A 25,359-nucleotide genomic window follows, 5' to 3' on the forward strand; every position below is an offset into this window, starting at 1 on the left:
CTCAGGGAAATTGTATGCCTTTGACAAACAGGAAAGATGCAGGCATGTGGCAGGAAAGAACTGGATGTATCCTCATTTCTAAATGAGAAATCAATCCAAGACATCTGCCCAAAATAGGAAGTGAACTGCATGGCCCATAACTTTGACAAAATCTGTCACTCTTGGAGAAACATACTCAAAAGGGAATGTGTCAGCCCACTTAGCCTTTCTGAAGGCAGTAGTTTCAAAACATCTGCTTTTACACAGCCCCTCTGTGCTCATCAGCTCCAACTCAAATAGTTGCAAGTGTTGTAACAGTGCTGAGCAGTATCTGCTGTTCCTCAGCTGTAAATTAAGTCCTTGCCCTGAACAGTCTGCCACCTTGGTAGTTTCCTTGAGGGTGATGACTGCCTGGCAGAAACTATTAAAATCAAACTAGAGAATAAGAAACAAACATGCAATCCAGCAAAGGTCATGAAGATGATGTTTGTGTTAACCACACCAACAACTGGAAAAAGAACACAAATTTTCAAGCCAGTTAAAAAGAAATTATTTAACATACTGAACATGATTAAGATGATTAAAGGATTGCAGCACCTGCTAATGAAGCTGAGACACCTGGAACTGGAGAAGGCTCAGGGAGGGATCAGTGTGGGGGCAGAGTAAAGAGCATGGAGACAGGTTCTTCTTGACAGTGTCTGGTGTCAGGACAAGAGGCAGTGAGCAGACCCTCAAACACACAAAAGTCTGTTTAAACATAAGAAAAAGATTTTTTTGCTGTGAGAATGGTTGAACACTTGTACAGCTTGTCCAGAGGTTGTGGAGTCTCCATCCTTGGTGATCTTTAAAACCTGACTGGACATGCTTTCAGGCAATCTGTTCAAGCTGACTCCAGTGGAAATGAAGCAGTTGGACTAGATGATCTCCCAAGGTTCCTCCCAACCTTAACTGTTTTGTGGGATCCAGGGTCTTTCATCAAAAGATGAATATTTTCTCCAAAAAAAAAAAAAAATAGTGTTACAGTGACATGATGAAGTTAAAGAGACCCTAATCTTGCTCCCGTGTTCCTTACAGGAAAAGACTGGAAGAGGGGTGCCCAGGTGCCTTTTTGAAGTTATTTGGGCTTTCAGCAGCTGCTGGTGGTTCTGAAACCTTTGCTCTCCCTGTTTTCCTGGCATGTTCCAGCTCCCTTGGCTGCTCCTGCTGCACCCGTGTCCTCTGTGAAAGCAGCCGCCTTGGGCTGTGATATATTTAATGGGAGCCACATGGCCAAAGCTGCTTGGCACTGAACACACCAGCCTGATGCTTTTTTCTCCTTTTGAATATGTGCATCCTAAAAGAGCTCAAACACAGAGAGGAAGTGACTTCTGAGGTTCTTCAAGGTCACAAGGTAAGAAATTCTGTGTTTGCTGACTATTAGGTAGTAAAACAAAGGCAGGGAATTAATTGTGATTTTACTCTTATCCCCCTCCACTGATTTGCTGGCTTCCAGCTCCACCCATTTCTTTCTTCCTTCTCTGGGTTTTAAGATTTGATTAAGAGAACCGTTGGTATGATATGATGATACTGCCCATTCTCACAGCTCTGGAGAGCCAATGGGTTGGCTGAGGTGACTGGGAGCCCTTAAAGTTAAAGGGGTGCTCAGGGGAGAAAATGAGAGATGGAACCTCTTTGCAAGCTCTGCTTCCCCCAGGCAAGCTAATAATTATCTCCAGTGTTACTGGTAAGGTTTGTGTGGGGATAACTCCTCCAGGCCTGGAAAAGCCAGGGCTAGAGCCAGGCCAGGCAGTGGTGTTGTGGTGCAGCAGCTTGTGAAGCCAGCATGGGGACATTGTGTGTGCCAGCTCAAGGGACAGGGAGGTGGTGAGCAAGCAATGTGCTGCAGGCTGGGGTGGCTGTGGCCAGCTTTCCTGGACACTTGTCCACCCTGCAGCCACTGCAGGTCCCAGGCTTACTGAGCACACACAGGTGACAAAAGGCAGATGAATGGCAGTGTGTGCCAGATGCTCCCAGTGCAGACACAGGGAGGGACTTAACAGGCTGGGGTTCCTCTCCACAGCCACAGTATCCTTGCAGATTAGCAACAAATCAAAGCTGCAGCCAGGGAAGTGGTAATTGATGGATGGGAAGTGGTTGATTTGGCTTTTTCCTGTCAGCTGTTTGATTTCCCAGCAAATATCTTCAGTGACCAAAAGCTAGAGTTGATCAAGCTCTGAGGCACCAGGTGGCCAGCAGATCTCCAGATCCCTGAGGTGTTGTTCTTGCTAGTCATAGTGCAAGGCTAATGTTTCATATCACACAGTTTGCATTTTGTTTTGTGAAACCAGTAAACAGCAATTTCAATCAAAGCTGGGCAATGCTGTCTTCTTTTGATTAATTCTAATCCTCTCCCTGGTGTGCTGGGCTTTCATGAGGGTTGGATCAGGTCTTACAAGTGCTGTTCATCCTGACAGCTCTTTGTGAAGTTCAAACTAATGCACACATGTATTGTTTCATTCTAAAATTGTTTATCCAAGACGCCTTTGCTGTGGCCCTTTAGCATCTCCTTTCTACTTAGGCATTTGCTTTTCAGGTTTGTTCAAAAGGCACCTTGCCCAGTTTGCTGGGTCATTGTTGAACAAGAAAATGCTCACTGTTCTCTAAAAATTCTTTGCTCTAGCTCTCCCTTCTCTATATAATGCTCATGGCTCTTGAAAACTTTGCAGTGCTTGGTGGATTTCCTTGGTGGATTTCCTGGACCCAAATTAGGAAGAAAAGATGGAGGGGTGAGGGACAGGGAATGGAGTGGCATAAGCTCTGGGCTTTCCCTAGCTGCAGCCTGATTAAGCATCTCTATTACAGTGAATTCAAAACTCTCTTTAGTCTGGATGTTCTTAAAGGCTCCCATGTTACCTCCTGGTACAGGCAGGACAGTTACTTGTATTTTTTCAGTGCCTCAGACTGTGCTTCAAGCTTTGCAATTGTTCACACAGGCAGTTTGGGGTGGGAGTGGAAATAGTGCAGGTTTGGGGGTTTTTTTTGTTAGTTTGGGGTGTTTTGCTTATTCCTCAGCTTGCTTGGTGATGGGCAATTCTCTAACTGATGGCACAATCAAAATATCTTGTGGCAGTCAGAGCAAACCATGGCAGTGCTTCACCTGTTCTGCACCCTCCTGAGAGTTTTTCTCCCCATATGTCCTCTCCAGAACTCATCAGGCAGTGCTGGTGGGAAGCAGTGAGTTCCTCTGAGTAACCTTCAGTGTGAGCAGCGAGTCTCTTCCTGGAATTCCAAGTTGTGATGAGTGGCCTCAGCTATCTCATGAGCTTTGTAATGATAACTGTGAGGGTGCAAATCTACCTGGTAAGTGGAGTCGAGGGTGCTGCTGCTGAGCTTCACCTTTGCTGCTTCATCCTTCCTGATTTAGACAAGACATTGTTGAGAAATGGGGGGAAACTGAGGCAGCAAGGGAATAGCTTTGAGAAGCTGACTTGTCCTGACTTAGGTCTGCAAAGCTCAGTTTCCTGGAAGTTTGTTTATTTATTTCAGATTCGTAATACCAGCACACACAGGGCAAAACACATGACTTCTATGCAACAGCAACTCTTTCGCAAGATATTTATTTTAGGCTTCTGTTAAACACATGAATAAACCAGCAAAAGAAAGAAATTACAATTACAGCAATGATGAGGTCAATCTTAGAGAGAAAATTGTCTTGAGAGCACCCGCTTAAGTGAAACTGTCACTTGTGACAACTGTGTACATTCACAGACACAGCAGGATGCAATCGATTAATGGCTCCTTTGGCTCAATGGGAGGCAGAGATGCAGCTGTCTCTGATTTTTTTAGCCTTCTTGCATGCCAGTGCTTTCCACCAGAGAGTGGTAAATGGGAATATTCTGACCATCCTGCAGTTTCAAGGTGACATCCTGAAGGCACCAGCTGACACAAACCAAAGGAGATTTTTAACTTGTAGCAATCACTTTTAACATGGTAAAGTCAGTGTAGAAACAGCTGGCACAGAGAAACAAATAATTCCACACATTCTTTGCTTTTAAAAATTCTCTCAAGTGTTTTAAAACTTGGTTTGTGAGCACCAGCTTCTGAAAGCTGTTCTCCCTAATATCATAGCACAGCCCAGATTTAAAGGTCTGGTATGCATGTTTCTATTTGTTGCAATTCAAACAAAAACCTGCCAGCTCTTCTTAAGACATTCCTCCCCCGACCCGGTGCCTTTTTTTCCTCTCCATCCTGCGGGTGCATTCCTTGCTCCACTCCTCTCCAGCCTTGGAGCCAGACGGTGTTGCTAAGGAATTATTCTGGCTTGGAAGAGTTTGAACACTGTGTGATCGCTCAATGTGACTGCTGAAACCCTGACAGGGTATGACAGTGGTTACTCAAAGAAGGAAAATTGCATTTGTTGGAGACTGAGGGGGAGTCTTTTCCTTCCTCTAAGCTCTGCTCCAAACCCACTTCTGAGAAACTGCTCATGCTGCTTTTCCAGCTGGAAAGGACTATTATTTTGGGGTACTAAAATAGGATTTTTTCAAAAGCTCCTGGCACTGGCTCAGCTCTGCTTTTGCTGGAGTCAGTGCTGAGTACATACAATTAGGTAATTAGCTGCCGCACCTCTGTGCAATGTGTCTGCAGTAGGGCTCTGCTCCCACCTCCAGCCCAGGCCGAGCAAGCGGGCTTGGACATAGAACTGCTCGTTCCCCACGGTGTGACCTGGGGGCTCAGCCCTTCCCTCGGTCACTTCGGGGCAAGCAAGAGTAATTTTGCAGCGCCTTGGCTGCCCTTGCCTCTGAGCACCCTCCCCATCCCTGTACTGCCTGCCTCTGAGTGAATGCCACTTCCTCCTGGACCAAACGAGGTCATAGACTCCAAATTTTCTTTTTTACAGTTGTCTTCTCTTTTATAAATAAACTACTACAGACAGACTGCACACTCAGAGTCAGATGCATTTCAGTGGCTTCGGTGCTTCAACTACTCTTGCACAGAGCACTCAACTCCTGGTGTCATTTAACTGTCTGTATCTGTGTGAGTGCCACCCTGGTCTCCCCCAGAAAGGCAAATACACACCCTGCAGAATCCCACCAGGATGGCCTGCTTATCTGCTTCTTACTGCCAGCCATTTTACTGTTAGTTCCTCAGTGGGGTGCAAGGACACCAAGTCCTGCCTCAGCCCCATGTGAAGCTGTGCACAGGACCCTGTACATAGGTGGATTTGGTGGAGTCTGACAGATTCATCTGCCACACATCCTTTTACAGGAAGATGCCTTTTTTTTCTTTTCCTTAAAAAAGTTCGCAGAGATGTACAGAGAGCTCACTTTAAAAGAAAACTCCAAGAGATGTTTATGCACTACTGTAGTTTGACATTTTGCAATCTTCAGTTAGTTAGCTTCACAGTAACCGTGAACAAGGAATAACACGGAACTGTCTGTGAGGAGGGGCTAAGGAGGAGTGAGGAGATCAGAGCTCAGGCACTAGGGAAGTGAGGTGTGCAAGAAATGTGACTGGGGGCCTCTGCGGTTATCCCTGGTCATTAGAGAGGAGGCCAGGCCTGGTACTGAGTTTCTCAAGTCCCGGCCTAGTGGCTTTTCTCACATCCTTTTACACCTTCCTTCCCATACTTACTCAGAAGAGAAATCCAGTAAGACATGCTCATCTAATTATGAATAGAAAACGTCGCCATGTGGCTGGTGGAAGCTGAGTAAAAGTTGTAGGTTTTGGTTTCTAAATAGAAAGTACCTAACAAGAGGTTTGCATCTAGTAAAACTTTTGAGTTCGTGTAGTAATTCTTTGCTCAGTTCCAGAAACCAGTTTACTGTTGACAAAGGAGGTTTTCAGGCTTCAGTACTACAAAAATGTAAAGTCCCTTCTATATGATGTGGTATCAGAGCATCCTTCTGCTATAATGTATCTGTTCTAGCACTTTTTTTTTAACCATAAGGACCACACTTCTTGGATAGCTTAAAACAACAAATCCTGTGCTTTTAGCTTGTCTCGCATGGCTCTGATATAATGTGTGATTCCCTTACTGCAATCCATACTATCGAGAGTTAGGACTGGTGTTCAACAGCCTCTGCACCTCTGTGAGGAGGCAGGGTGGGAGGGGACAATACTTTGCCTTGGCTCACAGTATTTGTGTATGTACTGAGGTACAGTTTGCAGAACACAACACAAGGGAATGGCTCATGTTGCTGCTTCTATTCACATTCAGAGAGATGAATTCAATGTATTTCTCAACTAACTTACATTTTTGTCCTAATGAAAATAATAACCTTTCACAAGACCTTCAGACAGGAGTTTCTGCTTGATTTGTGTGTATGACCTCAGCAACACAGATGACTAAAACAAATATCTTGCTCTACTCTTTTCTCCTACCACTTCTTTCCCATTTCCCCTGGCACCTCCCCCAGTACACACCACTGACGGGACTGGTCCATCTCCGAGCTGATGTAGAGGTATCCCGCCGATTTTGTTCCAGAGACTGGTAACTTTATCTGCAAATGTAAAAGCACATTAAAAATTCAGCAAAGCATATTGTGAAACAGACATTCACTCCTTCTAGTAAAAGACATAGCACCTTTTTAACTTTTACACTATAGTTATTTTTTTACTGTATTTCAGAGTTGGACTAAGCTATTGTAACAGCTAACACGTGTGTGGCTACACAAGTATGTCTGCTCTGCCATGCATTAATCTCTCTGCCGAAGGAATGTACTGTGTTACAGCTGCAACCCCCAGGGGAAACCACTCGCTCTCTGAAATATTTATGAGCAAACACCTTTCCTTACCAGAATGCATAGTCATCCAGAGGTGACCTGCACTGTCAGAGCTTCCCAAAACCATAACAAGCCTGTAGGTTGAGATCCTCTGTATATCAGTCCCTTAACACACACTGAAGTGATGAGATGTTCAATGATTTTTTTTTTCAGTGTCACAAATTCTATCACTCATCTGTTTAACAAACAAAGCTGGAGCTGCAGCTGTGACCACGGCAAATTGCACTGGGTCTAATGCCAGAATAAAAGAAATGTTTCAGGTGTAGCATTTGCTGGTGGTGATGCAATCACACAGAGAAAATGCCAGGTGTTCGCCAAAAGACCCAGGAAGTGGGAATGTTGTGGAGTCAGTAAATCAACCTGTGGCATAAAGATGATTAACCAGTTTATTTCATGAGAACATGAATACTTAGGAGCATGAAAAAGTAGAGAAGAAAGTTGGTGATTTGTGTCTTGGGTGAGGTCAGTAGAAGGCAGGGTTTGACTTCACCCTGAGTCACCCAAGTGACCAGCATTCTTAAACAGTGACATAGGAAAACACCCGTGGGAAAGGTTATCTTCTTTTCAGTCAGTATATGAGATTGTGTGGGGGTTTGCACAATTTTTTTCTTTAGATATGTTTCCTGCTGCAATCTATAAAACATGGGAAAAGTTTTGGTCCAGGGTATCATGTAAGTGCAAGCCTGGCTGAAGTGAAATGGAAAGTAATTTTATGTGAGTTGGTTAAAGGTTGGGGTTTTCTTTATCTTACCCTGATAGCCACTCTCCTTTATTGTACCATCTGATCCATTCCTTAATGCCCTTGCTTGGTCCCTGGCACTCGTAACTACTCACCAGTAAAAACAAAATTATTCGAATGTGATGAGTTACCGTAGTGAAGGTCCTGGAGAGGTTGCTAGGGTCACTTTGTGTCACTAGCAAAACAAGGGAAGGACCACCAGTCCTGGATTAAGGGGTAAAAACACTGATGGAAAGTACTCTTGAGGCATCAATGCCGAGCAGAAGTGCCTGGGCCCAGCCCTCAGCTGATACAAGGCAGCCTTGTGCAATACTTCAGCACCCAGCACAGCATTCTCCAGTCACTGTGTAACCTTCATGCTCAGTCTCAGGCTGGGCAGCTGTTCTCCATGACACAAACTTACAGGTGCTCTTAAAAACCACACCATTTATGCTGTACCACAGCATAGCCTGTAAGAGGCTGTAAAACTGCTCTGAACAAAGCTCTAAAAACTAGCACAGGACGTATCTGGGCAGTAACGGAAGGCAGGTGCTATTTTAAAGCTGGATCTGATACGTCTCTGAAAATGATTTTGTGGCTTACAGTGTGAGGAGGGGGCTGACTGGCTTGAGAGGTCCCTTGGCATTCTGGGATGAGCCCATAGAGCACAACACGAAGATGCTGCTCTTGCTGTTTCTAGGCTAGTAGATTTATGCTCTGGAAATCCATTCCTCTTCCAGATCAACTGGTATCCCATCCTACTTCCTTCCAGTGCCCCCAGGTGACTCATGACCTGCTGAAAATCCCCTGGCTGATCTCTCATCACCTGACATCTCAGGAAGCCACCCTGTGACACCAGTTGCCCAGCATTACCCGTGCTCTTTCTGTGTCCACGCGATTGCTCCCATCTGTCAGGCGGATGTTGTGAACCTTAAGAGGGGGGGCACCCAGGGCTTCCAGGGCATCAGGATTGCTGTTCAGTTGCTCCAAAGCTTGCTGGTAATACTGGGTCCTGGCAAAACTTTCTAAGTGAGAGAAACAGGGTAATGAGGAGACTGTTTGCTTAAAATCAAAACGTAAGTTTAAAAAAAAAAAAAGAAAAAGACATTTTCTCCAGACTACCACACCCTCCCTGAAATACAGTTCAAAACTATTAATTAGGAGAAATTTGGCTGAAGGAGGAAATACACCCTTACATCAGAGAAGCAAATGTTATTCAGCTCATTTAAGTGAAGAAGGCTCTGAACATAGCCTGTTCCATTCTGATACACAGTTCAGCTTATGGCTGTGTCTCCCCACTTTTCATGCATTTGTAGGTTATCTAAAAGGAAGAAAAAATAGGAAAAAAAGGCACAAGGATGAATATCTGAAATGTTCTGATAGTAATTCAATTTTTACTTTTTTTCTCTTGGAGGTACATAAAATACTTTAATAATGGAGAATATCTTGCACACATTGAGGTAGGAACAGCTGCTGCTGTGGAACTCTTGCTGTGGCCTTGGTACAGCTTTCCAAGAGGCAGCCATGAAGCTACAACTCTCCTGACAGACACCTTAGAAGGGAGGCACAAAGCAGCATCACTCACGTTACTGGTCAAGCAGCCACAACAGCACCATAGATGGATGCTGCGGTGTTGGCACATGGAGGACACTTGTGGCAAACTGCTCTTTATCAATGTCTGGTTGCTTGGTATGGCTGTGAAACACTGTACTGTGATTGCCAATGGACAGGGCAGAGCTGAGGAGCTGGAGACTTCCTGACCCTCCTTATGGAGATTTGCTTATTAACAGTTTTGAGGCTGTCTTGCTGGGGTTTCTAGATCAGTGTAACTTCACTCTTTTGACATCAAGAAGGGCAGAGTTAAGCTGAGTGTGCAGTTGTGTAAATCCTACTCTGGGAACTTTGCCCTCACCTTTCAAAAGGTTTAAAACAAGGTGTAATGTTTTTTTCTTGGTCTCTTGCCTGTCAGTATAATCTTGGAGCAAGAGGTAAAAGGATGCTGCCTCTTCTCCCTAATTAGAGGCATCCCCTGTGAGCAGACAGCATCCAGTTGGCATAGAAACACCTTTGCTAGGCTGTGACCTATACTGGTCCTCCTGTGTCCCCCTGGCACATCCTAAGGAGCTCCAACCAAAGGGGTTGCAGCATGCCAGCCCTTTAGTACCTATAACTCATGGCTAAAAGCCACTCAGACCAGGTTAAAAGTATATTGTGTTTATCCTGCAGGTTGGAGGAGAAATGGATTCTAATTTCCTGGTCTTCCTTCTCAGCTGTTCCTTGTTAGCATCTCATGCATTAGATATTACATGCCCAACTAATCCATTTGTCCACACATCTTTTTGTAGGAGATCTGAAAGCCTGCTGGAGTTGGCTGAGCAGACTGCTTCCATGAGAAGGGTGTGGAGGTGATGAGAGTAAGTAGAAATAGGATTACCTGAGTATTTGTACAAGCTTGCACAGAGACCACGTGCATGCAAACTTCACTTCAGCCTGAAGGAAGGGGAGGGAAGCAATCCTCTCCCACTGTTCCCACCACTATGGAAGCCACTCGCTCCTTGCAAGTCCAAGTATGGGCCAGTTCTGTGCACTGGGCAGTAGGAACTGTGATAGCCCCAGGCATGAGCCAAGGGAGGAGAGTTCTCAGCGTGGCTCCTGTGTCTGTTTAGAGGATAGCGAAGGACACACTTGGCTGCAGAAAGTGTTCTTTTAGCAGCCTGGCTGCCTTGCCACCAAGTTGCTCAGTGGCCACTGAAATTGCAAGAGAGCCAGAAGGAGCCATTGCAATGTGCCACTTGACTGCACAGCCAAGGGATGCAGGGAACCAGCCCTCAGGCTTGCTGTGTAGCACAGGGGGTGCCTACCTCATGTGATTTCTGGATCACAGTGCTGAAGTTGAAAATTTAAAAATGCTGATGTTCTTGTTAAAGCCCGATTCAATATTTTAAAGCGTAAGGATCATATTTTTGTCATGTACTCCAGAGCCTGGGGGCATGAGCTGCCTAAAATTAAAGTCTGCTTTCCAGCCTTGTCTGATTTGTTATTAATATGTGTAAAATGAAGGGGAGGTTTCAGAGCTTATCTGAGGGCTTGAGAAACAGGCTTGGCTACACTTTTTTCTGGCAGCATCCTCTGGTACCAGGATAGGTGAAAAGCAATAGCATTTGATAGCACCAACAAGAGAAAGGCACAGGGCCAAGATGCCTGTGGCACCCCCTGAGAGAGAGGCAAAGCCTATTTCTGCTCTGATGCTAAATATCTAAAAGCAGTTTTAGAAAAAATAAACATCTATAATTTGGACTAATAATGTGGATTCTTGGCCAAAGACACATAGCAACTAGAGACAACATGACCTGTCTAGCTTTTCTCTTTGTCCTGGTCTTCTGACTGCTGACTGCTCTTATCTGTACTTCATTCAGGAGAAACTCATGATTTCTTAGCACTTCACAGGTGTGCTGTTTAAGGGCCAGCACCACACAGAGATTTACAGATAAAACTGCTAGACTTTAACACCTTCTCACAGATGGTCCTATTTTACTGCCCAGTTACAAAATCTCAGTTAAGAAATGAAACCTGCATTACTGCAGGTGAAGCTTTCACTTCACCATCACCCTCAGGAAACCTCCAAAAACCAGACTTTCTTCTGACCACAACAGACTGCTCCCTATGCAATATCTGCCTCTGGAAATGCATGCAGCAGCACTTGGGAGAGCAAAAGCGCTGGGGATGAAAAAAGAAGAGCCCACAGATGCAGAACCCAGAGGCTTAGCCACACTCCCCTTAACTTCATCTGCTTTTCACAGCTCACATGCTGCTATTTTCCCCCACTACACAAAAGCCAGTGAAAGGGGCAGAGGAGAAATAAGGTTGCTAACAACACCAAGACTTACTTTGCATAAGATTATACATCACGATGCATCCCCCGCCGCTGAACAGCCCCATGAAAACAGCCATTTGCTGCAATTTTCTTAGAGAAGCTGGCATTTTTCCTCCCTGAAAAGAAAAAGAGAGAAGACATTTGTTGTAAAAGAGGGTTACAAAGGGTTACTTCCCCCTTTCCAACCAGGCCTGAATGAAAGCCCAGTGCACAGGCATCGAGCTCTTGCTTGCTGGGGCCCCACCGTGCGCCCAGAAGGAAGAGTGGTGAGAACAGAGCAAACTGGGAACCCAGCTGGGTTGAATGTGTTTATTCAACTTCTTTTAGTGATGCCACCACTTCGCTAATTGCCGAGAAGAAAATTACCTCCCCGTTCTGGCCGGGGGCCAGTGCCGTGGCATTGTGGTGGGGGTCCCGGTGCCCGTGTGTTTGCTCGCACACTGCAAGCATTCAGCTCTGGGAGCTGCATTTCTCTCTCGAGTAAACTCCTCTAAAGTAAACACACTCGTGGCAGGGATGGATCTGGCCTCGAGTGGTAAGGGACAGAGCCAAGCCAGCACTGTGCCAGCAAAGATAATGGAGCCAGGGTGTGTGTATTCTGTTGTGTCAATTTTTTTCCCAAGCTGTAGATAAACAGGAAGTCTCTTGCAAGCTGTTTTTCTTCCTTCCTGTACCCCCCCTCCCCCACCCCCAGGCCAAACTTCCCCTTTTAATAAGTCACAATTTTGACATTTGAATGCATGACCCAGCAGAATAAGAAACACCTCTATAGTTTGGGTAAGAGGGGGACTGAAGAGCCTGAGCTAACGATCCTGCCTACAGCAGGTTAGTAGGAGTCAAGCTGAGTTGTCAGTGGGGGCGTGGCACTTTGCTTCAGGCTGTGGCAGGATGGGACTTGAACGAGCATGTGAGTATTGGCTTATGCTCTTGATTCTCTTGGAGCTGGGATGGGAGGGGGGAATGGTCTTGACAGCAATTTTTTAAAAACTAGCAAAAAGCTGTTCTTCTTCAATGGGCACATAGGTATATGAATAACTGGGGGAGCTGTATGGGATTCTAATCCCAAAGGCTTCGCACGCCAGTACTTGTCATATTGACACCATGATGATTTTTTGCCTTTTCTTTTATACCCTCGTTACACCTTTTTACAACTTCTGTATTCTTAGTGCTTTTTGCCTACATTCTTAAACTTGTTTGTTCAGCTAAGAAACTAAACATTTTAGAAGCTTTGTAGGTAGGAGTTAGTGTGCCCCAGACCCCAAGGTCCTCTCCAGAACACATTTTGTAAACTAAGATAGAACCATCCAGGGGATGGAGGGGCTCATTCAAGCCTCTAATTGGGGAATTTTTGATAGATATGCTAATTAGTAAAACATAATTAGTAAGACTATAGACTGTTATACCAGATCTTTTGGGGGTGTGCATTGTGGTGTGCCTTTCGGTGCATTCGACCTGGACATAGTGCACCTAAAAATCCTTAAAATAAATACCAAGGTAAAATCCCTTTTTCCCTTCTAACCGTGTTTGACTCTTGATTTTAAGACCAGGAAAAGGCATCAATATGTTGGTGTGGCTTAAGTGGTATACTCAATGAGAGCTGATTAATAAACCAAAGTCCAAACCAGTTACAGAAATGTGACCTGGGCAAGGCTGTTTGAGTCCTGCTGTGGAAACCACCTCTAGCATCCCTCAGGTATGTGTTAGTCAGGTATTGTTCAGCTGACAACCACAGTTCAGTGAGGGTGGAGAGACAAGTGTCAGGACTTCTTCACATCATGGCCAAGTCAGTGTGACATGGGCAGCCTCCCTCTGCTCACCACTCTGCTGACATGCCCTTACACTGATACTTGCATGCTCTAAACTGAAGGGAACTCAGACTCCCCAGGAAAGTGGTCACAGCACCACGCCTGTCTGAGTTCAAGAAGAGTCTGGACAATGCTCTTGGGCATCTGGAGTAATTCTTGGGGTGTTCTGTGCAGGGATAGGAATTGGACTCTGTGCTCCTTGTGGGTCCCTTTCAACTCAGCATATTTTATGATTCTACAAAACTGTGAATGCAATTTGGGTATAAATTTCATCTCCTGCCCTGTTGGCACTAGCACTCAGTTGTAATGTGTGCTATTCCTAGGTTGAATGCTTTTCCTGCTAACTAGTTTCCTTGATTTTTAAGAACCTTTAGTATTTATATTTATATTTAAATTACTTCAGATTTGTGGATTGCTAGTAGTGATAGCCACCCAGAGAGGCATATGGATGTTATGCCTATTTTATGCCCCAAAATGCCTAAACTGTGCCATTAGTATAGTCAGCTATCAACTCTCTCTCTCCTGATCTGTTTCTCTCATGAGTTTTTTCTTCTTCACTTACCCTGGAGAACTTGAATGGCATGAAAAGTTACAGCAGAGGAAATGTGCAAGTGTGGTTTTACAGAGAAACAGTGGTAGTCATTTCACAAGGACAGTGAGAACTTTCTGCTCGCCTGTTTGTGTTTGCAACTTTCCTTAAATCCCCACAAAATCTGATTAATAACCAAGTTTATTATAAGATTCATCTGGCCAGGAGGAGGCTTTGACACCAACACCCCATAATAGGGATGGGGAAAAAAAATCCATGGTAAATCTGGAGAGAGGATCAGGTATAACAGTTTGTGACCTGTGGCATTTGTTTTTGCCCCTTTCAAAGTTGTGGCCAGGCAAAATTTGCTTTCTGTGATTAAATTCAGGGTAATTGAATGCAAATGGCTGAGGGTGGGGGGTGCTGCTGGAATTTTGCTGAGTAAAGGTGGGAAGACAAGGAGCTCTTGCACCAGTGAGAAGGTTTTGACTGAGGCTCAGGGGACTTGCCTAAACAGCGGAAATCAGAGGCTCTGCAACTTGCTGTCAGTGGGTTTGAGGTTTGTTAGGTCTCACAGTCTGCTCACACCCAAACCAGGGAGATAAATGGAAAGTAAGAAAAGCTGATTGCTGATCAGTCACATGCTCACAAACACTCTCATCACCACCTCCGCTCCAGTGTTGCAGTGTAGAGACGGTGCCATCTGGCAAGGGAGCTTGGCAGCTGAGCAGTGGTGATCCCATTAAGCACTGCTGCCCCGCGCAGCACGCCTGGCTGCTCGTGCTGTGCTGCCCCTGCCCACAGCTCTCTTCTGTTGCTGCTTCCTGCTGAGGCAGAGATGTGGAGAGCTGAGGTGCACCCAAGTTGTGCACCAAGGCCCTCGTTATGGTAACAGGTAGAATGTCTCCATTGCTCATTTTCAGGCACAGTTGGAAGCCCATGGGCTGGACCACCCCATCCCTGTCTAGCCCTTGATGCTCTGGTCCCACTTGTTTCTCAGCTGTTTTCCCAAGCCAGACCTATGACAGCACACTGCAGGAAAAAGTTCAGAGCTACACATTTTAACAAGCCTTTCATGACTGCAAACTTTCTCACCGTTCCCACAATTCCCTGCCAGCCTCCAAAACCAAGGACAGAAGTGTCCTTGGAGCCCAGAGCATTCCTCACAGGGGGGCTGCTGCTTCCCTTCCCTGCCATCCTGGTCCCTTGTGAAACGGATGCCTGAATATTGCAGCCTTGAGCATCTTTTGGCACATGGCTGCTGCTGACTTCTGAATGGTGACAGCTTGTAGAAGACCAAAATGTAGTAAGGATCTGTTGTCTGCAAGGACTTGTCAGTAGGATTTCTGTCCTATGGCCACCTGTGTTTGCTGCTCCATCGGCTGCTCTGCTGAAGTGCTGTGGGAGTGGCTCACTAAGGAAGGGAAGCAGAGGTGTGTCTCCTATCCTGAGCCTCTCTGAACATGACTTACAAGTTGCAAACTGTAGAGGCTCTCACAGGGAAGGACCAAACCCCCTCCACTTCATTTGCCACAAGCGAGGAGCTGTAAGTATTAGAGAGAATTTTATAGATACAACAGGCAATCGCCTCCTAAGGAGGAAGTACATGCTGCTATCAGTGGTGATCTCCCCTGAGAACCTGTAATACCACTAAAAGAGTATGCAAGTCAATTGGTGGAAAAACAGACTTTTTCACAGCCGGTAATTTAAAAAGCACAGTTTCCAAGCTACGCTGTTCTGCAAAGATACCTTTTCCTCCATGTTATTTGTAGTGGTAAAAAAGACTAAGTGGAGATTAGCATGCACAAAACCACTGAACCTACAGTTACCAAAAGAAGAGACCTTAAATTGTTATAAGTAGTGTTCTCAAAAAATAACTATTAAAGGGCAGAACACTAACAGTAATAATAATAGTGACATTCTCTTTGTGCCTTGAAAATAGCAAGATATGGAGGAGAAGGCTTGACTTTGAAGCTAAGTGGGACTCAGGCTGTTAATGAGATTTAACAAACTCCCAGGGTCACATGTGAAATGGTGGGTTACTGCAACAGTAAAGGCTGTTTTTAATTAGACTTCGTTTTCTCCACAGAGGATCTTCTAAAAATAGGCTGGCTTAAGAGAGTCTCCCTTATTTTGGCAAATTTGGGTTATCTCTTTGGTCTCCGAAATTTGAGTGGCAGAGGTTGGTCTCGGGCACTTCCAATAAAGGCAGGTAGTGGAGAAGAAGGGCATTTTCACCAAGCACAAACATTAATTTTATTTTCTCTGGAATTGAGCAATGGAGCTGCGGCTGCAGGTTCTATGGGGAAGGCATTTCCTCCTCCTTCTCCTTGTCCTTCTCCTCCCCCTGGTGCTACCAAATTCCTCCAGCATCTCCAGCCTCTGGGTGCTACCACAGACCAAACAGCAAACAATAATATTGCTCTGAAACAAGAGAGAAGCAACTTGATCCATGCAAACTCAGTGATCGCTGCTGCCTATCTCGATCTGGGCCACTGCCTACCCACATGGCCAGGACAATATAGTGCCAGGCCACCAATGCGAGCAGCTGGGAGCCTTTAAACCACCTTGAACCACTGAAGTCCTGAGTTGTTGGAATGACACACTAAATAGGTGCAGCAAAAGACTACTATTAAATTAAATTAAAATTTATAGGTAGACCTGAACACAGACCCAAGCACCTAACTTCAAGGCTGGAATTGTTGCTGACCCTTCTGCAGTGGAACTCTCCCTTGGGCTGGTTGGTTTTTAGCTGGCCCTAGGCACAGCTTTTCAGCAAACCACCCAGGAAGTCACAGGAGGTGAGGGGAATGCCAGGCAAACCACACACGAGCACACGCTTGTATTTCACATTCTTGCTTTCTTGCCCATCCATTGATCTTCTAAGATCTATAAGGCAGGCATCTGGCTGTAAGCCAATTTCTATACTAATAACATGCTAAGACAACATTTTAGAGACATCTTTTTGACACTCACTGTCTACAACATACCTTCATCATTAGTACTCTCACCAAAAACAGGACAGTACAGCAGAAGTATTCTGACAGGATTTCAGCATATTATTTTCCCCCCTTTTTAAATTGAAATAGCCTCAACATATTATTTACCTCATTTATGAGAGCTAGCAGCACAAATTTTGCCCCCTGCCAGCATGTTCAGAAACATCAAAAACTTTACATGTATAGAGTACCTTCGCCAAGACCTCAGAAACTTGTAGTAAAGTTTGCTTAATTCACAGTCAACCCAAAAGTAGGATTAATACATTTTTTTCTTTTTTTTTCCCCCTCAGTTGCTCTTCAGATGCACTGAAAACACATATTTTGGCATTTTGAGAGGTAAAACACCTTTTTAGACAGCCTTGAGATAGTCCCTTCCAGGATCTCCTTGTGAATCAGTTCCTAGATATGTGTAGCTGGCCCTGGTGAGAATGCTTTAAGGGGCCCACTCTAATATGAGAAAGACTACTGGCAAGAAAGCCAAGAAACAGTGTTGAGCTTATTTTCTGCCTTTGCTACTAGCTAATTGACATGGAAAGGGAAAGTAGTCAATAAAGTGATTAAGGACTTGTCCTGGTTTGAGACAAAATTTGGAGGAATGTCCGAAATGAATGTCCTTTAATAGAAGGCAGGTTACAGCCACCCCTGCCCCACCAGGTTCGGAAAGAATTTTCCTCGGAGGAAAGTGAGAAAATACACTATTTATTTAACAAGTAAAGTGCATGCAGGCACGGGGAAAAAAAGAATAATGCTAAATAATGAAACTTCTCGCTGTGGAGAGATTTCAGAGTCCGTTGTGGGAGGGGCTCTCTCCTCTCCGGAGCTGGGGTTCGGCGTGGGCCCTTCCAGGCCGGTGTGTAGGGTCTCCCGATGATGTTCTGGTGTTGCTGAACAGTCCAGAAGAGAAGAAGAAGCCGAAGTCCCAGGGCTCTGTACTTCAGCTAATGAACAAGAAACTAGCTAAAAAAAGCAAAAGGAATGTAATTCTCTTCCCTGCTGCAGAAGTGGAGTAGCTGGGCAGGAGAAGTCAGGGAGCTTATCTGTGTTTTGAACACAGCGCCGAAAGAATTCCACCAGCTCTCCCCCCTCTCCTTTAAAGACACAGAAAGGCACAAGATTCATGTCTGGCATAGAGCAGGCGAAAGGGAATACAGCATCATAAAGTCACCCCAAGACAGGACTCTAAACAGCCACCTCACTCTTGTATCACTTCTCCTGCGGTACACGCTACAAAGCAGTTAGCACAAAACTTGCACAGTGCCTTCAGATATCTTAGTTTCATTTCATTTTTCTCCTCTCTTGGGCACTCTTATTTTCATGTTTCTATTCTATTTACAGAACAGAATTTCTGTTCCGCTGTCACAGACAACTTCCCTTTGTGCTCTTAAGCTGCACCGTCTCATCCGGTGGGCTCACCTGCACTGCATTTCTCTTCCTCCTGCACACCCACCTTCACCCCTCTATGTGCCTTCTTCCCAGCCACCACTGTGGTGCTGAGCAGATAGAAGCAGTGAGGCCACCATTCCTATTGTCCAAGGACTCCTACTATCTCCTGGTGTCCCTCTGTTTATCCCTCTGTGAAGAGAGCCTGTCTTCCTAACTGCAGGTAACAAAGGCAGGTGCCAAAATCCTTTATTGGAAAGATGCTACAGCTTAGCTTGTTCAGTCTCTTTGAAGGCCGGGCCCATGTGCCAGCAATTCAACAGCCTGCTCCAGATCACCCTCCAACACAACTAGAGCTGCCCGTACTTTGTACTGAAATACAAAGGACGCATCACAGAAACAAGGCACAGGGTGTACTATTAGAGAACCAGGACAATTATACCTACAGTGTGACCCATTTTTGCTGCTATTGGAGGATGGCATTATAGGTTAATGCCTAATAATCTGTCATTAACATCCCTAATTGTATGTTTCTGTAATTGGACACCATGGAGGGGGGAAGAAGACGTGAATGTTCACCTTTTGCATTTTAGAGGTGAATTGCAAAGGATTTAAAAGTAAGAATTCATAAGTAGGGTAAATGAAAAAGTTGCATCCAAGGTACAAGAAGAAAAGATCAGTAGTGTTTATGGGTTTAACAGTGAGTGGTTTACCTGAGAAAGCTGTGGGACAGCTTCTTGGCTTCCTTGCTGCTGGGAGTGAGGTCATGAGAGCTGCAATCCAAGGTTCAAAAGAATTGCTCTATGCTGTCCCTGCGCCTCCCTGCAGCCTGCATCACAGCCCAGCTTCCAAATGGGCACGTTAAAACAAAAGAATCTCATAAAAAAATAGCAAATAGAGTCCTTTGAGTGTCTCATGCTGTCATGATGAGAGGGAACAGTACTCTGTGCTTAGCAGAAAGGGACTGTCAAGCCAGTGAGGTTTTCATAGTGTGATGTGTGTTTCCTGTATATAATTTCCTAGTATAGGTTCACTGAACCTGCAAGGTAAGGGAGCGGGGAAGAGTACAAATTCACTTCTCATGGAAAGATCAAAGAGTTTGCAATTCTTTCTATGCAGTGGTAACTACTTATCTTTCTTTGCAGTTTGTGGGCATTTATCTATGTCCAATACACTCATTATGTTGAAGACACTGACAAAATCTCAAAGCCAAAACCAATGACCAATCTAGATTTAAGTCAACTTACTAAATCCTGAGATGTGGGAAAAAAACCAAAAAACAGCAGGAATCTGTGATAACCTTATTGGCTAACAGGTTACATTTTACTGTGTGAAAATAAAAGAAAATTGTGTCAGAAGTTCACAGAAGTAATGCAGATGTCATTGGGCTAGGAACTCCATGTGGCTACGTTAAAAGTTAGTACCGACCTGGAAGTTTACAGTCTCTAACTCCAATCCTGATAAGGCTTATGCTTGTCTGTAGTCTTACTAACTTCAACAGTATCATCCACATGCATGCATTAAACAGGCATGCAGTAGACAGTGACCTAAAAGAACTGAATGCCAGGGGGGGCAGTCACAGGGAAAAAATGTTTAAAGCAGGAACATAGTGTAAATCATATGATGCTTGCTCCCTTGTCTGCCCCTGGAAATGAGGGGCTAAAAGATGTGGTCTGCTCTCCTGTGATCAGCACAGAGCCTGATTTACAAAGCTTTTAAAAATATCAGTGGAGCTGGGAAGGTTTGCAGTCCTGTGCCCAAACACCTTGCTGATCTAATGCTTTTTATTATATAGTATTACAGCAGTACATACTTTTGGCACTTTACAACACCCTGCTCTTATCCTTACTTCCTACTGAAAACCAAAACTAAAAAAAATGCTACCCCCCCAGATCCTCAGATGGGGTAAGTTTATTTCAAGTACCCATCTCTAAACCCTCCCAGAAAGGCCCCTCCTTCAGAAAAGAAGGACCCTACCCTTCTGAAAGTCAAGTCCCTTTTAAAATATATCAGATCAACGCTTACAGCTCAAGGCTTTAAAGAAAATTAATTACTTTTGAATATCTTGTACGCCTGGATTGCTTCCAGAAGTTGGTCCTTGCCCATATGAGCAGAACTGGTTCAGTATCAGCTAAATCTGTTAACACAAATTAGGATCTGGGGAAAAGCTAACCTCAAAGACTCGTGACTTTTTAATAAGCATTGGGGACCAAAAACAGCACAAGACCAACAGGGATTCTGACCTAGAAACATTCTATTATCAGAGAGACTAAAAAGGGAAAAAATAATTATGATGGGAACCATTAAAAATAAAAGAAAGGAAAGAAGTTCCCATAGTACTTGAGGGTTTCTGTTCAGACAGATCCAGCTTGTTAACTTGTGCACAGAGCTGTGCAAGACAGAGAGTGCAAAAGGGCAAAGGAAATGATGGAACCTGCCACACTGCATGTGCAGCATCTGGAGTCAGACCTTTAACTTCATCTGGGGAGTAGCTACCGATTTATTCATCCCCCCTTGGAAAAAGGAAAAGATATACTGGATGCTCACAAGATAGTTGGACATGAATCAGATTGCCTTCCAAAAATTAGTCAGGACAAGAGGAATTTCAGAGAACAGCTGACTGCAATCCCTATTTAACTCCTCAGAATATGTGTGGGAAAGATTTTAAGGAATAAATCTCTCTCTATTTAATAATTTGAATGTTATTTCACTAAATCTTCGGTCCTTCAATAGCTCCTGTTAGGGAAGGCAGGGATTTTTTTTTTAATTTTGAAGAGCTGGGGCAGAAAAACACAGAACAACTTCACAGGAAGCCAGTGCCAGGTCATGCACTTGATTCCCAGAGACCTGGGCTGTTCCCTGTTCCCTGCCCATTCCCTCTCTTAGGCTAAAACATGCCAGACTAAACAGATTCAGCACAACTCCAGGGCTGTTTCCTACAGCGAACCTACCTTTAGAGATAGGGGGACAAGGTTTCCCTATGAAGCTACAGCACAGGGCTTTGTCCAGCAAGGAGGTGTGACAGTCCAAGAGATGGACAAAAGCACAGACCACACCTTTATGTACTGTTGATGGGTGAGATTTTTCAAAACGTTGTATGCTTTGTGTGTGCTCAACAGGTGATACCTTTACAAGATCACTGTCTTCTAAAAGATCTTTGAAAATTCAGCATTTTCAAGACACATCCTCACTAGTAGCTTTCAGACAGGGCTGCTAACAACATACACTATTTCCTCAGAAAACAGTAATCTTCAAATACTTGTATGTGGGGTTTGTTGATTAAACACTAGATTACCAAGGGCTCAACACAATGAAATTTGACAAATGTGGCATATGTGAGACACATAGGTGGGCTGTGATCCATTTCTGTTTGTTCATGTTTTGTTTTCCCATCACATGCTACTCAGCTCTGTGGTGGTGGGAATTAGAAAGCATGATGGATACCATCACTTTCATAAAATATTACTCCTAGGGACCTCAGCTTACATAGAAAAAGCTCCTGCTTAGTGTTACATCCAACCTATCCATGAATTTTGCAGTTCAGATGATACCAGCACAAACAAAGCAGAAGAGTGCTTCCAGGTTTCACAAGCAGCTCAGGGACTGACTCACTGTATCACTGTGGCTAAAACTATAAACTTTGGGTGTCTTAATTCACACATGCAAAAATAAGTGACTTAACACTTCCTGGTTCCTACTTTGCTGGAAGATATCAATATTTAATGGCTGCAAAGTGCTCTTACAGCCCAAGATGTAATTTTACTTAGGCATGCAATTGCCCATGTGCAGTATGCACATGTTAAGAGCACGACAATGTATTCCAGACAAAAAAAATAAAGTATTTTGCAGTCTGGCACAGGGCATGTTGTAGGACCAGCAGAATAATTACAGGAGCTGCAGCTGGCACTTATTAGAAAATTAAAGAAGCTGTTAACAAGTCATTAATAATCTGTGACTTCCTGCCTTAATGGTATTCTTCAGTCAACAGGCATGAAGGTGAGGGGGTGGAGGAAACAGTCACACCTTCTTCTAAGCCACTGTTGAAGACTGATACCCTCATTTTTCATCACTTTGTAATCTGCTTGTTTACTTCCCTCCTGGTGTCTCTTCCCACTGGCTCTTCTCTCGCTGCTGACTCTCACACCAAAGGACTGCAAGGCTCATGGCCAGGGAAGCCACCTGCAACAGCCAGTCCCAGGGGAAAGCCAGTCCTCTCTGCAGTGTCCCAGCCTGGTAGCTGTCTCCCTGCTGTTCAGAGCTGCCTGTAAACACCTCTCCGGAGTGTGCACTCCTACTTTTAAATGCTATTTTGTATGTAAGGTATCCCTGTCCATTTACAGCATACTAGGATTTGTTCTCTTGTGTCTTGGTCTTTGCCTCCCTCGTGCAGGCAGATGGCTGGAGGAGGAGGGAAAAGCAACTTGTTTCCCTGCTTCTTCAGACAAACACATGCTCTCCAGAGCAGACAGATGCCTTAAAGTCACATCCAGGGCATCAATTCATCTTTTGGGTTCAGCTGTAGAGTATAAAGCATTTGCTGGCTCTGGTCTAATGCTTTTTGACATTGTCAGGCTCCCTTCAGTGAACTACTGCCTTGTAACCAACTTGACAGCAAGTATTGTTCCACGTTTATTAATACTGTATGTGTTATCTTTGAACTGACAGGTTCCAAGGCCAGGCATCAGCTGTGCTCAGCTCTGACTTAAAAAAAAAAAAAATGCAGACAATAGCACAGACCTCCTGCTGCTAGTAAGTAAATAAATAAATAAAAACATGCCTTCACCATGCTGCTGCCACATGGTTTTATCCTTTCAATCTCAATTATGCAGTAATTTTTTCTTTTACTTGAGGTCTTAAAATCTGAAGCACCAGCTTCCCTGCACCCTCATCTTTTTGGCTTTTTTTAGGAACGGGCTTTTGTTTTTTTTTTTCCCTGAATCTTCTTTCAATTATTCCTTGCTCTCTCATTTGGATGCAAATCTATATTGTAGAAACTTGAATCTACATAAAAGTTAATTAACTTCAGGAACTGTTTTTCCTCTCCTCTCCTTTCTGTAATTTTTTTTTTACTAAAGCCACTACAATTTTCTATTATTTTTAAAATGTTCAGCTTAACGGGTTATGTTTACTTAGTCAATAAGCTGATGATGCCCATGACAGGACCAGAAGTGTTTGGTTAGCAGCAGGGAGGAAAAAAAATCAATAACTCCAAGCATTTGGCAGCTTTGTGGGCAGGAAATAATTTGTATTCTCTGGTTTAAATCAATGACCTTCTTTTCTTTGCTGTTCCAACAGGAAATTATAAACTCTGTGAACACTAGTTGCATAGTGCCTTCTGCAATACACTTGTATATGCCTGGGAAAAACAGAATGTTAACCCCAGCAGTGCTCCTCTGAGGTCCCCATTAAAGAAACCCAGGCACTTTAGCACAGAGCTTTTCAGCAGGCACTTGTATTTATTAGAAGCAGAAATAGTCTAGAAAAAGATGTGAAAAGAGCTCCTCCTCCACTTTCAACAGTACCACCACATTTGATAACAGGATTGTCTACTGCAAAGTATGAAAAAATGCCCTCTTTGTAACTTGGCAAGATGTTGTATTTTCAGACAGAAGCTTGCTACTTCTACATTAAAGCTGCATTTGCACTTCTGTATCTTGCTTGTCAGGGTTACCTTAATGTGCCAGGCATGATTTGAAAGCGCTGCATTTTTGCTTGAACTCAGCATTACAAAGTTTATGTTTTTGAAAGTTTCAGCCTCCTCAGCACTGTCCTTTTGCAATATTCACTTAAGGAAGAAAAAGAAATAGCTACCTTGTCCTGCCATGCTCATGGGAAGCTTTACCAGGAAGGATGTGAGCCAAGAGAAGGATCCAGTGTTAAACCTGGCACTGAACTTGCCTTTTAACTTCTTCAGCTGCCCTGCACTGCATTAAGTCCAGTTCAGATACTTTTTAAGATGTAGGAGAGCTGGCATTCAAGAAGACAAGCTAGTCACAGGAGATGGAGGAGGCATGTGACCCTTTTTACCATGTTTCTTCCAGTGTGAACACAGTACAGCCTCAAAGTCTGGGATTCTTGTCTAGGGCCAGAGCTAAGTGTTGCAGCACCAGCAACTGGCACTATAAAACTCCGGGACCTAAGCACCCCTTGATGTGCTTAGCTTCATCCTGTGCAGGAGAATGATATGGTAAATCAGTCTGGAAAATATGATTATAGTCCCAGAAAGTACCAAGGTCTCAGTTGTCTGCACTGAAATTAAACATCATAACATTCAGGCATCCAGGTTTTTTGCTTTGCTTTTGTACGTGACAAGTCCTTTCACAGTAGCTCTCAGCATTCCTCCTATGCTCCCAAAGCCACTGGCACAAAGCTGTAGTCATCAGGTGACACTTGATGTATATTTATGAGTTACATCCCAGTTCCCTCTCTGAGACAATAAGGATGGGAATGTTTCTTGGAGTGATTGAAGTGGAAGTAATACGTAATTCTTGCTCTCTTGCTTTGTTTCGATTAATTTTCCAGATGTAAAGTTGCCTATTCTGACTCTACATTCCACTCCTTCCCACTGCAAACTTTATGTGCTTATTGGGGTCTCTTCCAGAACTCCTGGCTGCTGGAGCACCCTTTGCATTTCTCAAATTTGCTGCTCCTGATTGAAGGGAACCAACTAAGAAAATAAGCTGCCTCCCTTTCTCACGGACAAGAGACCAAAGCAGCATCTCAGTATCACAGAAGGGCTGAGGTCAGAAGAGGTGTCTGGAGGTCACTTTCTCCAGTATCCCCACTTAAACATGGTTGCCTACAGGTGGTTGTCTAGGATGATGTCCAGACAACTTTTGAGTATCTCCAAGGATGGAGACTCCACAACCTCTCTGGGCAACCTGTGCCAGCTCTTTGTCAACCTCACAGTGAAAAAAATGTTTCCTGATGTTCAGACTGCATCTCCTGTGTTTCAGCTTGTACCCATCACCTCTGGTCCCATCCCTGGGCACTGCTGGACAGAGCCCGGCTCTGTCTTCTTCACACTCTCCCTTCACATATTTACATACACTGATGAGATCCTGCTTGCACTTCTCTACTCTGAATAGTTCCAGTAAGCAGAGGGATAAAGCAAAGGATGAATTGGGTAGGTATTGCTCAATTCACTTTCTTCTACTGAGATGGTCAAAAGCGAATGTTCCTTTCTTTCCCTGTTGTTTTCCTGCTTTCCCTTCTTCTTCACACATACATCTTCTAAATGTCATGCTGTAACCTTTTTCCATTGAGTACCATGTATTCAGAATCTTTTTACATCACAACAAGAAATGTTTA

At 44.2% G+C, this 25,359-nt stretch overlaps 1 protein-coding gene and 1 long non-coding RNA gene across 5 annotated transcripts in view; one reads left to right on the top strand and one right to left on the bottom strand.

Moving 5' to 3' along the window:
* Nucleotides 1–772: 772 nt before the first annotated feature.
* Nucleotides 773–10,184, top strand: LOC116441703. Its single transcript, XR_004239219.1, has 3 exons — nt 773–1,369; nt 3,164–3,318; nt 9,807–10,184. It is a non-coding gene; the product is annotated as an uncharacterized LOC116441703 (long non-coding RNA).
* The window catches only part of LOC116441687 (cytochrome c oxidase assembly factor 1 homolog), a 53,443-nt gene continuing 31,626 nt past the window's right edge, over nt 3,543–25,359 (bottom strand). For 3 of the 4 annotated variants that reach the window (XM_032103899.1, XM_032103888.1, XM_032103908.1), the window contains 4 exons: nt 11,349–11,451; nt 8,335–8,486; nt 6,385–6,461; nt 3,543–3,897 (listed from right to left, as the gene is read on the bottom strand). In XM_032103899.1, the coding sequence (XP_031959790.1) occupies nt 3,801–3,897; nt 6,385–6,461; nt 8,335–8,486; nt 11,349–11,442 (420 nt within the window). In that variant the 5' untranslated portion in view covers nt 11,443–11,451 and the 3' untranslated portion in view covers nt 3,543–3,800. Of the gene's footprint in view, nt 3,898–6,384; nt 6,462–8,334; nt 8,487–11,348; nt 11,452–11,701; nt 11,934–25,359 lie in introns of those variants that run through there. The other variant, XM_032103881.1, reaches the window with a different exon arrangement.

The sequence above is a fragment of the Corvus moneduloides genome, chromosome 1, assembly GCF_009650955.1.
Source record: "Corvus moneduloides isolate bCorMon1 chromosome 1, bCorMon1.pri, whole genome shotgun sequence".
Classification (NCBI taxonomy): Eukaryota; Metazoa; Chordata; class Aves; order Passeriformes; family Corvidae; genus Corvus; species Corvus moneduloides.